The following is a 15,438-nucleotide window of genomic DNA, read 5'->3' on the forward strand; positions in this document are numbered from 1 at the left end:
TTCAACCTTCCATTAACACTCTGGGGTCGACTGCGGCACGGGCGCCGCAATCTTTTATTTTTCCAATCACTCCGCAAAGAGACTTAGATAACTGATTTTAGACATACAGATATGATTTATACATCATTTAAAACGTTAAAGTGTCTAGTTTTTTTCTGTCCACTCCCAATAAAAACAGAATGTTGTGCTTTTCGCAAAATTAAGAAAATAAACGTTTTGTTCTCTCTCCCTCAGTGAAGTCCTTTCAGAAACACGTCAGAAAAATTAACTGTAACTTAACAAATACTTGTCATAGAAACAAGATACATTTCTACATAAAGCTTGAAATACAATTTGGGCTCAAAATTGATCGATCTAAGTGGCCAATCATCAATCTGCGTGGGCAAGTGCCACCCTGACCATTATGTAGCCCCGCTACTGCATCAGACTGAACAAAATCATTCACTTTGTGCATTTAAAGGTAAATACATCAATGTGGTGCATTTTGAGAGTAAAATAAGTGACTAGATCTATGAGGAATTATTGTAAACAAATTTGTGCCCTTTTAGTAAAATATTTGGTTGCATATTTTGAGTTCGGAAAAGCTGGAATTCCGGATTTATCCGAAAGATTCACACCCCTGCATGATGTTAAAAAGCCCAGGTGTGTGTTTGGCATCGAGCATCATTGTGATCTTGGCTAGTTTAACTTCTGCACGCTCGTTTCATTTATTTCACGAGCTGTATGTGCTTTGCGCAGGCGCCACGCACACGTGCTTGACAAGAAAGCACACGTGCTTGATTCTGGAGGCACAACAACTGTGCACATTTGTGGAAGTCTTCAACTTCTGACCCCATTTTTTCCAATCTTGGTGTATCCTATAATCTGCCTACTAGAGGAATTAGGTGTGTTTGAACAGAAGAAATGTGTAGTGTTGATGTGCCTCCAGGATCAAGGTTTGGAAACACTGAAAGATACAGAAAGATAACATGCATGTGAAATAAGTAAAGTTGTCACCTGTTCTTTGACCGAGGCCAGAATGTTGGTGGTGGTTGTGGTGCTGTCAGACTCATTGTTGTGAAGAGCTGGAACTGCACCTTCTCGGGCATTTCGGCTTGGCTTTGGAGCAGGCATTCCTCCTGTTAACAAACAATATGTCACCTATTACTAACAAACACACACAAATATGTTTGAACGCACAAAATGTCATCCTAAAACCATGTCCAGAAAGGTAGGCAATGTTTGTCCTTGAGAGTCACAGTCCTGCAGAGTTTAGCTCCAGCGCTAATCAAACACACCCTGAACAAGCGAGGATTAAAGGGTTATTATTAGACTATGTTCAGACAGCAACCATTAATCCTAAATTTGGATTCAGATCCGATTTTTTGTTTGACTGGTAGGGTAGGGTGGTAGGGCTGAAACGATTAGTTGACATTGTCGACAACGTCAAGAATAAAAAATTGCCGACAAATATCTTTGTTGTCAAGATACCTGCCTGATACTACTGTAATTAAATGTGTATAGTGCTTTCTGCTACATCTAGTATAAAATCTACAGAAAACAATCATGGCAGTGTTTAGGAAAACATATAATAGGTACGTTTAATCAATTAAGTATGCTAAATATTTTTCCTTACTTGGGTAAAACTGTCATAGTAAAAAACTTTAATGTGCAGATGGTTATTTTGGGAATTATGCGCTTGACTGGAGTTTTTATGCACATTCTGGGTGCAGAATTGATGCGTCTAACTCATTATGTACACGCTTATGGGCTTCCTGGGTGCAGAATTGATGCCCTTGAATCATCCTCTCATGAGAATCCTCTCACCGAATTGGAAAAGTTCATAACTGTTAAAACACAAAGAGAATAGATGCATCGTGTGCTCAGCACATAGTGAATTGCATCCATCCATTGGCTTACTGAGACTTTATAAAGTCAGATCTTTAAAATAGCCTACAGTTACCTTGTGTGTAAATGACGCGTTTCATCCATCCGCTTCACCAGTGGATTAACTCAGTTCGCGAGTAAGTTACAGTGTTTCTGTGAACTTGAATATCCTTGAATGGAACATCCCTAAATATAATGGTTATACTTTATAGTAAGGGTTCATGAATAATAATGAACTTATTTTTACTTCAGCCTGAACTAATGCTGAGTTAATGCATGTACTATCATAAACTAATGAAGAGTCATCATTATGTACAACATATGTTTTTTACTGGTTACTTTTTAATAAACAATGATTTCATGTGTTGAGCCACGAGCCATGTTGAGTTAATAATGACTCTTTGTTAGTTTATGATTAGTACATACTTAACTCAGCATTGCTTTATATTTAAGTAAGAATTAATCTAGATCAGTTCATTATGGTTCATGGACACCCACACACACTAGGGCTGCCCGATTCTCTCACCCGATTCTCTTTTTTTTACAAAAACATTTATTATGCACTTAACTTAAAAAAAAGTGCTACAGGACTTTCAGTTAACATCTCTCAAAAAGTCTTTTTTCCTTATTTTAGACCTTTAAAGGTGCAGTGTGTAAATTTTAGCGGCATCTAGTGGAGAGGTTGTGAATTTCAACCAACGGCTCAGTCAACTGCTCACCTCTTGCTTTTGAAACACACAGAGAAGCTACGGTAGCCACCACCGGACAAACATGTCATTGTTGGAGACCATTTAGTAAAAAAGTTTGTCTGTTAAGGGCTTCTGTAATAACATGGCGGCACAAAATGGCGACTTTCATGTAAGGGGACCCTCGCTGTATGTAGATTAGAAAAATCTCATTCTAAGGCAATAAACACATAACGGTTCATTATGAAAGGTCTTTATACACCCCTGATAATTAAGTTTTGTATATTATTTTGCATTTCTGTCAAGAGATCCTTCTAAAAATTACACACTGCACCTTTAAAATTTAGAGTAATTTAAAATGTGTTAGCTGTTAAATAGCACCTGTGCTTTTTGTACTATCAAACTGGCCAGCCTTAAACTTTAAAAACACTAAACCTTTAAAAGACTAAACGAACAACATTTTCATAGAGAAATGCAAACATGTTACAATGTTCCCCTCGTGCTAAAAACCCTTTCTAATGGAGAACTTGTGGTGGTGACACAGAGGCTCTTTCTCAATCTGAAGGCTGCAGCCTCTGGACATCACATTTCTAAGCTGTGCATAATAAAGACAGCATAAAGACATTTTCAGAATATTAACAATTAACGTTATAAAGTTGTCTACTATTTTTAGTTAATCATAAATTGTTGTAGTATGTTTCTGACTTGCGAATGTAATGCTCCGTTAACTCGAATGAACCAGGCTTGATGACGTATGCAGCCTGCATATGCGACCTCCGGAGGCTGCAGCCTTCCGATTTAGAAACGTCCCGAGGTAACTAATTTCCTTGCCTTCTTTTGGAACCAATGTTGTTGCATCATCACTTTCTCCGTCACCACCAGAATTTTCCACAATGATGCTTGTTTATCCTCTTTTTTGTGAAAATTGATGCTCCAAATCCACCAAGTAAATGACTGTGTTTAGGTCTGCCGCCTTGTTATACGTCATGCGAGTGACAGCGGAACGCCCGCAAATGAGATGAGAGAGGAGAGACATGATCGGCTCTGATTGGTGAATGAATAGGGTTTGGTTTTACCCTGTATGAGTGTGTGTTAGCAAGTTTGACTGATATTATAGCATCTTTGATTGTATTGTGCATACGTGAACATGTGAATGCAGCATCTGAATACAGGGAAAAACTTAATATGCAAGTGAATAGCCGTCATTTAAAATTAAGATCGCATTTATGTATGAATCGAGATCGTGATTCTTTTTCGATTAACTATGCAGCCCTAACACACACACACACATTCTGGTTTCCATGTTTTATGGGGACTTTCCATAGACGTAATGCATTTTATACCACACAAACTGTATATTCAATTCCCCTTACCTACCCCATTCCCTAACCCCAACCATCACACAAAACTTTCTGCTACTTCACATTTTCAAAAAACATCATTCTGTTTGATTTATAAGCATGTTTCCTCATCAAGGTCACAAAAACACAACTGGTCCCCACAACGTGATAATTACCAGGTACACACACACACACACACACACACACACACACACACACCTACCTAAAGGATTATTGGGAACACCATACTAATACTGTGTTTGACCCCCTTTCACCTTAATTCTACGTGGCACTGATTCAACAAGGTGCTGAAAGCATTCTTTAGAAATGTTGGCCCATATTGATAGGATAGCATCTTGCAGTTGATGGAGATTTGTTGGATGCAAATCCAGGGCATGAAGCTCCTGTTCCACCACATCCCAAAGATGCTCTATTGGGTTAAGATCTGGTGACTGTGGGGGCCATTTTAGTACAGTGAACTCATTGTCATGTTCAAGAAACCAATTTGAAATTTGATTCAAGCTTAGTGACATGGTGCATTATCCTGCTGGAAGTAGCCATCAGAGGATGGGTACATGGTGGTCATAAAGGGATGGACATGGTCAGAAACAATGCTCATCTAGGCTGTGACATTTAAACGATGCCCAAATGGCAATAAGGGACCTAAAGTGTGTCAAGAAAACATCCCCCACACCTTTACACCACCACCACTTGTGGTAATAAGGCATGATGGATCCATGTTCCCATTCTGTTTACGCCAAATTCTGACTCTGCCATCTGAATGTCTCAACAGAAATTGAGACTCATCAGACCAGGCAACATTTTTCCAGTCTTCAAGTGTCCAATTTTGGTGAGCTTGTGCAAAATTTAGCCTCTTTTCCTATTTGTAGTGAAGATGAGTGGTACCCGGTGGTGTCTTCTGCTGTTGTAGCCCATCTGCCTGAAGGATGTGCATGTTGTGGCTTCACAAATGCTTTGCTGCATACCTCAGTTGTAACGAGTGGTTATTTCAGTCAAAGTTGCTCTTCTATCAGCTTGAATCAGTCGGCCCATTCTCCTCTGACCTCTAGCATCAACAAGGCATTTTTGCCTCCAGAGGACTGCCGCATATTGGATGTTCTTCCCTTTTCAAACCATTCTTTGATGGTTTAACGTATTATTGTTCTTTTGTGACACTGCAGTTTAGGACCATAACCAGTTCACACAGGTGTCTGATTTCAGCCATGTACTAGGGCTGCAACAAAGATTATTTTGATAATCAATTAATCTATTGAATATTATAACGATAAATTGACTAATCATTCATTACTTTGACGACTAATCATTATATTTTGAAACATTATTGTTGAAGGACCAATTTGCAACTTATTAGGTCAATTGGCAACATGATTGGGTATAAAAAGAGCCTAAAAAGAGAGTGGCAGTGTCTGTCAGAGGTCAAGATGGGCAGAGAATCACCAATTCCCCCAATGCTGCAGCTAAAAATTGTTTTCTGAGTTTCTGCAATTAGATTGAAGTTATCAACATCTACAGTGCATAATATCATTCAAAGGTTTAGAGAATCTGGAACAATCTCTGCGTGTAAGGGTCAAGGCCGGAAAACATACTGGATGCCCGTGATCTTTGGGCTCTTAGACGGCACTGCATCACATAAAAGAATGTTACTGTAATCGAAATCACAACATGGGCTCAGAAATACTTCCAGAAAACATTGTCAGTGAACACAATCCACCGTGTCATTCGCCGTTGCCGGCTCATTTAAATGGACTTTGGCAAAGTGAAAAACTGTTCTGTGGTCCAACGAATCAACATTTGAAGTTCTTTTTGGAAATCTGGGACGCCATTCAGTCTCTTTCAGGGAAGACCTTGCATTTTCCAACATGACAATGCCAGACCACATACTGCATCAATTACAATTTCAAGACTGCGTAGAAGAAGGATCCGGGTACTGAAATGGCCAGCCTGCAGTCCAGATCTGTCACCCACAGAAAACATTCGGCACATCATAAAGAATAAGATGCGACAAAAAAGACCTAAGACAGTTGAGCAACTAGAAGCCTGTTTTAGACAAGAATGGTACAACATTCCTATTCCTAAACATTGGTCCTCCTCTAGCTGTTCCTTATATATACATTTAACTTTTCCGGCCTCTTATTACTACCTGTCCCAACTTTTTTGGAATGTGTAGCTCTCATGAAATCCACAATGAGCCAATATTTGGCATGACATTTCAAAATGTCTCACTTTCTACATTTGATATGTTATCTATATTCTATTGTGAATAAAATATAAGTTTATAAGATTTGTAAATTACTCCATTCCTTTTTACTCACAATTTCTACAGTGTCCCAACTTTTTCTGATTTGGGGTTGTAGTTAAAAACAAGTTATACATGCATAGCAATACGGAAAGTCAAACACACCTATTTAGGCTTTTGTGTATAAGGGGATGTGAAACAGAAGCTTAATATTTAATTTCTTTAATGTTTTTAAGTGGTTTTGCCGTTGGTGCATTTTCCGCAATTGTGACGCATATCAATCTAGAATGACGTAAAAGTCGCATGAATTACGATATGACTGTTCAGACTGATTTCGCATTGGAAAACATTTGACCTGTATCTTAGAACCACATTTGGAAAAGGCTCAAAGGAAAAGGTTTGTGCTGTTCACTTCACACTGTCTGTCATGCAGTTAGACAGACATGGCAGACACATTTTTTTATCAGCATAATATTAGTTGTTTTTGAACAATTACTGTATTTATTGTTTACTGGGAGTTTCTACGAAAGGTTTTACAGGATAGATCATGTGTGGATACTAGGGATGCCACAATTCTCAATATAATATTGAACCGTTCGGTTCGACCCCCACAGTCCAATACGCGCATATGCATTGCGATTTTTTTGGGGGGGGGTATCCATCTAGATCTGTCAGTTTTATATTCCCTGCACTTTTGTTAATGGGCGTGCCTGCGCGATCTGCTTGCTTGATATCCAGTCACTGTGCGCTAGCTGCTTCTGCTTGAACTGTGCTTGCAATGCTGGTGTCAGATTTCATTTGCGCGCACACACAACAGAAGTCCGACAACAAAAAGAAGCAGCACCACTGTCTGAGGTCCGGATTAATTATTTGCGCGAGTAGATTACATACAACATCAATGTAAAGATGTAAATTTGCGTGGGGCAATGTGAATGACGCAAATTAGGCTTGTTATTGATGCAAACGCGCGTTATTTGCCTCAAACACGTCTTCCGCACAAGTTGAAAAAGTTTAACTAAAGAAGAGAATGCACATGATGCTAAAATAAATCCCACCAGTAATCTTGATTTTTTGTTTCTACACAGCATGATGTTGGACTTAACAGTACTGCAGTATGGTATAGCCTTCATTTACATGTAAAAGTTTAATTTACTAAGTACAGGTATATAAAATGGCCAATTTATGTAATGTAATGAATTAACATGTTCCCCAGTTTGAATAGGATATCATTTTTATATATCTTTATTTAATTATATCTTATATTATTATATCAATACACTAGAAATGTGTCAGATGATTTATGCATTTACATAAAATAAAGAGAACTGCAATTAAAACCAGTATTTTTGCTTTTTAACATCTCACTGTTCCTGTTACCCAAGCATAGAATAATTTAAAAACACTTTAATAGGCCAAGGCATCAGAACCGAAACCGAACCAAAAACCATGGTCAAGAACCGAAAATTTTATTGAACCATGAACTAAGTGTATTGTTGCATCCCTAGTGGATACAGATCATGGGTGCCCCAGGTGAAAAAGTAGTAGACTTCCATAGTGTACAATGACTTTCCTTCATCGAGGTAAACGTTTCCCCCGGATGCCAGACGAACATCTAGGAGTGACTTAATTATGGTAGGACTGTGCAAACAAAGTATCTGTCTAGCATTGGTGTTATTTACGCTGGGGACATCCCACCGCTTTTTGAAAGCATTTGGTTAAAATGTTCTGAAAAATCAAGCGATGCTTCAGACTTGTTTTGTGGTCTAGTGTCACATATGTTGCGTTGTATGCTTATGGTGTGTTTTCTTGTACATATGTAATGAAATTCATTGTAATCATTGACTAAAAGCGCTGCTGTTTTCTACACTATGGTGCTTTGGCACTGTTCGGTTGAGCTGGTGTTGCAGGGACTGTTACATGTGTGCAGTCGACATTGTTGAGGGTTTTATGCTGAGTATTTTCTTGTTGTTGACTGGCCTACGCTATGCCCATTTTTGATGCGCCGTTATTCAATATTTTTGCCGCAATGCAGTAATGTTTTTATCAGATCTTTTGTCCCCACCACTTTTCAACACAAACTGACGCCCCTGCTGTCTAGCATTACCATGTCAGTGTTATTCATTGTCCCTTTATAGTTTGCAAGAGACATTTAATAAATGTATAATTAATATTAAATAAAGTAAGCGTATTTAACTAAGACGTAGGCTATTTAATGAACTGAGCGTATTCATCTGTCAATACGAAACGCGACTTGGCCATTCAAATTAATGATCGGAAGAACGCGTATCGATCACAGTTACTGTAAAATATGCACGTATGTCCATTTAAACTCAATTTTGGTCAAATGTGGATTATATCATGACACTGGCAAGAATATGGTTACATGTAAATATGCCGTACCAAGTGTGACAACGCTACATTCAACTGCTTTTGATATACAGTGTTTTTTTTCACTTCCTGAAAAGTAACCATTTTGGACATACGTGAGTTTCATCGGGCAGCGACGATATATATAGAGAGTTAAGGAAATTTGTATTTCATATTTAGTGCTGCTGATAGCCATTTTTGTGCCCTAAGCATAATTCCTTTATGATGCCCCCCACCCGGACCCTGAGAAAAATAACTTTTCTTTTTGCCAGTTTTTACTAAACATATAACTTAATACCAATAACAAAATAGCAGCATCACAGTTATTCAAACAAATTGGTTCAAAGGAGTCAGCTTGCGAATCGGACGCGTTGTGTGCTAATCCAGGCTGAGCAACGCAAAACAGTAAAAAAAAAGTGTTACAGTAACAACACGGTAAACATTTCCTCGCTGGATATGATTTGGTCCTCCAACCTTTCACCAGAGTGTCAGTTTTGTTTTGAGTACTATGCACGAGGAAGAAACCAGAGAGACAGTTTAAAGAGAGAAAGGGTGCGTGGCGGCTCTGCTCACTCTGTCATGCAAACAAAGATCATCACTCACATGAAATGAGCCCAATCTTTGTGACCACACGAACGGTGCACCGCGAGACATAAGCCCATCGCGTTGTTGTACTATCTGCTTAATTTGCATGATCCTGCCATCGTTTACTAAAGCTGTTTGTGAACAAGGCACGGCTGCAAAGCCTCACACACACAGCCTCAGCGATCTGCTTGCAGCAGGAGCTGGCGTCATGAGTTGTACAACAACACTTAGGTGCCTGTATGGCAGCCCTATGAACCGTACGTAGGAAAATTATGAAATTTTGCACAGTTGTAGTGGTGGTCATAAATAGTCATGTGACGAAAAATGGGGTCTCTAGCACTAACTCTATAGCGCCACCAATAGGTAAACATTCAAAGTTCAAATGGTTATAACTAGGGATGTCCCGATCCGATCACGTGATCGGTAATCGGCCCCGATCACGTGGTTTCAGACTCGATCGGAATCGGACGTTACCTCCCGTTCAGGACTCGGATACATATGCAGGGTTTAAAATCCATTAAGGTCTCGCTCTGCTCCGCGCCAGTGTACGCGCTGCGCTGGTGCGTGTGAACTGACGAGAAGAGAATAGGCTTGTTCGAAACAAGAACCGGCAGCCGAATGACGTCAAAGTTCCGCGAGAGCGACTTAAAAGCAAACTCCTCCGTATGATTTTGCTGATCACTCTCGCGGTAGTTTGACGTCACCCGGCTGTCGATTGTTGCAGCGCCGCATGAAGGCGAACAAGCCTGTTGACGTGTTTTCATTAATAGGCTTCACACTGGTGCGTGCAAGGAACCCACGACAAAACCGTGTTTTTACCGCTTATTTAAACGACGCGTTGATCGTTTTTGTCACCATGTGCTCAGACGCAGCTCCGCGTCTCACTCAGAACCTCAAGAATGCGCATTCGCGCAGGATCATTTGAAATTACTGTAGAGATGAGAGATAGAGTGGTAAGAATGGTGCACACGTCGAAAAAACTTAATAGAAGTCTAGAAACAAAGTATTAAAGTATGTATAGCCATGTCACTCATCTCATTACAATATGTTAACTAGATAACTGGATACAACTTATTGTATAGTTTAATAAAATAATGTATTTTGATTATGCAAATTAACTACGACCTTACTATAGGTATTTTTTAACTAACTGCTGACCAGCTTAGGGAATCTCTTTGGCTATTTTATAAGACACATTGCTGAATCAGTATGTTGTTTTTCTTGTTAATTGATTCTTTTTGGGTAGCCTATCTTATGCCTAGAATTAAGGAGGTTGATTCCTAAAATTTCCTTTAAAGTTTGATCAATTGTGCATAATGACATGTGCAACAAATGCATATAGGGTGTAAGACTCATAGATTTGCATAATTGAAAGTTCAGGTTTTAAAGTTTGGGTCAACCTGTGGCAAAGCTCTTTTTTTTATTATTTTTTTTGGGTCATTTTGCCTTTATTGATAGACAGTAGATTTTAGAGACGACAGGAAAGTAGGTTAGGGTGGAGAGAGGGAGTATGGGATCGGCAAAGGACCTCGAGCCGGGATTCGAACTCGGGTCGCCGGAAGTGCGTTTGCACCATATGTCGGAGCGCTGCCCACTACACCATCGGCTCCGACAACCTGTGGCAAAGCTTTAAAACTGAAACTTATAAAATCCTATCAGAGGTACAAAATGTCATTGAAACACATGTTACCCCTCGAACCCTCCCTGCCAACAGAGCATCCCCACAAAACAAATCCCAATTTAACACCTGTACATATACTATATATATTCTCATTATTTTTTAACACATCTATAGACCAGTTCAAATGATGTAAACAACACTGGTCCAGAAACACTTCCTGTTTTGTGACAGTTATTTTTTTATTTCACATATATTATTATCTTTAAGATGTTTGTTTAACTTCAGTTAATTCAGGTTTATATGTTCTGTTGGTTTATTTTATCCCAACGTTTATCTACTGTTAAAAAACGGAAACAGGAAGTGCTTCTGGACCAGTGTTGTTTACATCTTTTGAAATGGTCTATAGTTATAGAGACAGAGCGCAGCGCGTCATAACCTGAAAACCACACCCACCGGGGGGGGGGGGGGGGTGGGGGGGAGCAATCCAACCGTCTCCATTGACTTTGTATTGCGAGAGGCCGCCTCCTTGACATTTCTGGCTTATAACAAAAAACTGAATAATGCCTAAATGCTGCTGTGTGACAATATGTACAGCTAACAAGCCAAAGAACCCAGAAATAAGTTTTTATAAGCTGTCGAGCCGTAAAACCCAGTCTTTAAGGAGAATAAAGTGGATCGCCGACTACGTTTCCCCCTATTGGACGCAGTTTTACTAATAAGAGTACTATGAAAAGTTGCCTGTTTCCATTTCTGTGTCTTTAAACGCTCTTTTTTTTGAAGTCGACAGTCTATAAAAACGTATTTGTTTTTTTTTTTTTTGCTTGTTAGATGTACACCTTGTCACACAGCAGCTTTTAGGTATTATTCTGTTTTTAAGTTTAATCTGTAAATAAGTTTTTATAAGCTGTCGACCGCAAAAAACGAGCGTTCAAAGACACAAAAATGAATACAGGCAACTTTTCATACTACTTCTATTAGTAAAACTGCGTCCAATAGGGGGAAACGTAGTCGGCGATCCACTTTATTCTCCTTAAAGACTGGGTTTTACGGCTCGACAGCTTATAAAAACTTATTTCTGGGTTCTTTGGCTTGTTAGCTGTACATATTGTCACACAGCAGTTTTTAGGCATTATTCAGTTTTTTGTTATAAGCCAGAAATGACAAGGAGGCGGCTTCTCGCAATACAAAGTCAATGGAGACGGTTGGATTGAATTCCCCCCCGGTGGGCGCGTTTTTCAAATTTGCATAACTGCGCTCTGTCTCTATGCGCTGGCACAGAGTTAGACCCTTTTGTCTCCACACAGAAACAGCAACATGTGCGGCATGACATAAGGAACATCCTGGATCTGTTTTTTTCACTCTTCTTAATTCTTTTTTTTAATGTATTATAGAAGTATCGGATCGGGACTCGGTATCGGCAGATACTAAAAATCAAATGACTCGGACTCGAGGGCAAAAAAACCCTGATCGGGACATCCCTAGTTATAACTCTACTCACGTAAAGCTGCTTTGCAACAATTAACAATTGTTAAAAGCACTATTTAAATAAAATTGAATTGAATTGGTGATCCACTTGATCTATTAAAATTCTACTTAGTACACGTGATTGCTCTCCTCACGCTTATTGTTTTTAATGCCGTACAGTAAAACTCCACCCATTTATTCGCTACACCCCCACCGTTTATTCGCTACTCCTCCTTTAAATTTGGTTCAATTGTTATGAATTTTGGCACAGATGATCTTTGGAGTGAGCCGAACAGAAATGACCTGAACTGAACAGAATTTTTTTTTTATCTTTGTTCAAAAGTAATAAATGCGCAAACTTAACGAGGTTGAAGCAAAAATGGTTCTGAAGCTGTATCTCGGTCATTCTTTGATCAATCGAAATGACATTTGGTACACTACTGAAATGTTTGTCAGAAAAATATGATCTTGGGGTCAACAGATTCCTCGTCTCATGCCGAATCTGTCGATATGTAGTATGCATTGTTTGACCACATCGCCTGTCCGCCATTTTGAAATTTGTCATGAATTGTTATATCTTTTAAACTATTGGACATATCCACACAAAAATCAGTAGAGAGCTTCGGCATGACGTCCTGCAGATACCTGGGAGTCAGAGTACAGCGCCACCTAGGGTTTATAAACTATAAAAGTTCTTATAGAACTGCTTATAACTTCTGAATACTTTGTCTGATATACATTTTCTTTGTGAAACTGTATTCACTGGTTTATGACAATCGCAACAATGCCCTTTTTTGTCATTTTCCAACATTCTGTTCATGTGTTATTGCTACTCCTTTTACAAATTTTGTTTATTTTATGCCAGGTTCTGCTCGTATAATGTTTGGAGTAATCCGCACAGAAATGACTGAACAGATTTCAAAGTTGCCCGTGCCTGTGAGGTTGTCTATTTGTCATAGTATATTAATGTGACTGTATATTACATTGTATAGCATTACTATACAAAATGACTTCTTGTCTTCAATCTCACTTGAGCGTTTTGATTCTCATATACATTGTATTTCTGCTATTTCTGCTCTGCACTGTCAGTTCTGGATCTGTGGTGATTGGCATATGTCAATCCTTGCAGCTCCTAAACTCTTTTCTGCTGCCCCTTGAGCTGTGTCAACTGAGTGGCGCATCTAGTAAATTACATGCCATGAGATTCTGAGGTCATGGGTTCGAATCCCATGAACGTGGGTTTTGTCTTGACCCGCACTAATTTGTGACTGTGATTACGTCGTTTTTTTTACGATGCTAACAATATCTATATAGCCTACTGTCTACTAGAGATGGTGAAAACTAAACATTTTCTTGACCGGCCACCGATCTTTATTAGCTGGTTGAAACCGGTTAACCGATAGGCCTATTAGTTTAAAATATGCTATTTGAAATAGCCATTTCGAGCCGCGCCTGCAATTTCGCAACTCTGTCGCATCTCTCTGCACACACACGCACAGGTTTCCATGTTTTGTAGGGACATTCCATAGACGTAATGCATTTTATACTGTACAAACTGTATATTCTATTCCCCTAACCTACCCCAGTCCCTAACCCCAACCATCACAGAAACCCTTCTACTACTTCACATTTTCAAGAAACATCATTCTGTTTGATTTATAAGCTTGTTTCCTCATGGGGACATCAAAATGTCCACACAAGGTCATAAAAATACTGGTATTCCTATCTTCGTGATAATTACCAGGTACACACACACACACACACACACACTCCCAGCGCTACCCTTCCACTCACAACACTTTTTAAATCCCCTACAGCTCGGAACATGAGTGCCGCAAACGGGGCGCCGAATTGGAGGACAACTGGTTGCTTAGTTTCGAAATGGTTTAGGTACTGTACAAGGTGATCACGTTGAAAATAAAGGCGTTTGTGAAGCTCATTTGAAAGTTGCCGCGGCTCATTTAAAAAAATGACAGCTCCAAAGAGACTGCACTTTAGTTTGAGGTAGTAACAATAATAAAGAAAGAGGATGATCATCATCGCTTTAACTGTTACCACTGAAATGTAGATGTAATATATTTTCAAATGTAAGCTCATCCTATGCGGAATGTTGTCTAAGAGATTGCAACACGATAAAACCAATAGATAAAACAGGCACCTTCAGAATGTGTAAAAGATGCACCGGCCAAGGCGGGTCTAACTCACTGTGTGGGAAAAAGCACTTGCCTGTTCTAGAATTAAGTGGTAAAAATCATGTCTGAGGATTTACAAAAACAAAACTTAATCTGCACTTTACCTAAAAGACATAAATGTTAATTAAAACTGCAAGCATTGATGGAAGGGCCCTCGCACACATGACAACGCCACACCATGGCATAAGAATTAAAGGGAACAGTAGTAAATAGGCATTTAAGCATGTAAACATAGGTGAACCATTTAAAAGTGTAGTAAAATGTGCCACATTTCCTGTTGCTAATTACAAATGACAGCGAGGTAGCATCGTGTAAGATAGCATGAGAGAGAGAGAGAGAGTGAGAGAGAGAGAGAGAGAGAGAGAGAGAGAGAGAGTGAGCGAGTGTGTATGAGTGACTACATGTAAATATTGGCACGTAGATGTGTTCAGTCCAGGACTCTTATCAATCATTTGAAGTTTGGGACAAATCCGACATTGCACATTGCATTATCGTTGTAAACATGTTACTTCCTGTTACCAGCTGGTGGCGCTATGACCATAACTGACTATTGGCATCATAAGTGACTATTGACATGTAGATGTGTTCAGTCCTGGACTCTTATTAAGTGTGCTTGCAAAAGCACACTTATTGTTCTTCTTAAGTTTTATTATTCTTATTATTATTATTATTATTATTCCCGGGTAGATTTTTTGTGTCAGCTCTAGCGACCAGACCGTTTGACGCAGAGACACCGTTCAAACTTTAAAATGTTCGGGCAGTACCGGTGTAAGTTGCTTGAGAGGATGAAGTCACAGATCCATGTCGTTCGGCCGCCATATTGGAAAGAACACAAAACCTTAAAAAAGTTTCACAGGTCACAAATTTTGTCCAAACTTCATGAAATTCCACGTACGCGATCCTTGGACTGAGCCTCACAAAAGTTACTAGAAGGATTTTTGATTTTCGGAAGCGTTTGCGCGCCACAGCCCAAACTAAATGTGCGTCAACGCCGCCAAAACAGGAAGTAGTTCAAATCTCAATATGTCTGTAACATTTATTCACCAAAATTTTTATATGA

At 39.2% G+C, this 15,438-nt stretch overlaps 1 protein-coding gene across 1 annotated transcript in view; it reads right to left on the minus strand.

Annotated features, from left to right (window-relative positions):
- The window catches only part of LOC129451970 (plakophilin-4), a 224,146-nt gene that overhangs the window by 187,098 nt on the left and 21,610 nt on the right, over nt 1-15,438 (minus strand). Inside the window, exon 3 of the mRNA XM_073854829.1 lies at nt 997-1,118. Within this exon, the coding sequence (XP_073710930.1) occupies nt 997-1,118 (122 nt within the window). The remainder of the gene's footprint in view (nt 1-996; nt 1,119-15,438) is intronic.

The sequence above is a fragment of the Misgurnus anguillicaudatus genome, chromosome 17 (assembly GCF_027580225.2).
Source record: "Misgurnus anguillicaudatus chromosome 17, ASM2758022v2, whole genome shotgun sequence".
In the NCBI taxonomy this organism is placed as follows: Eukaryota; Metazoa; Chordata; class Actinopteri; order Cypriniformes; family Cobitidae; genus Misgurnus; species Misgurnus anguillicaudatus.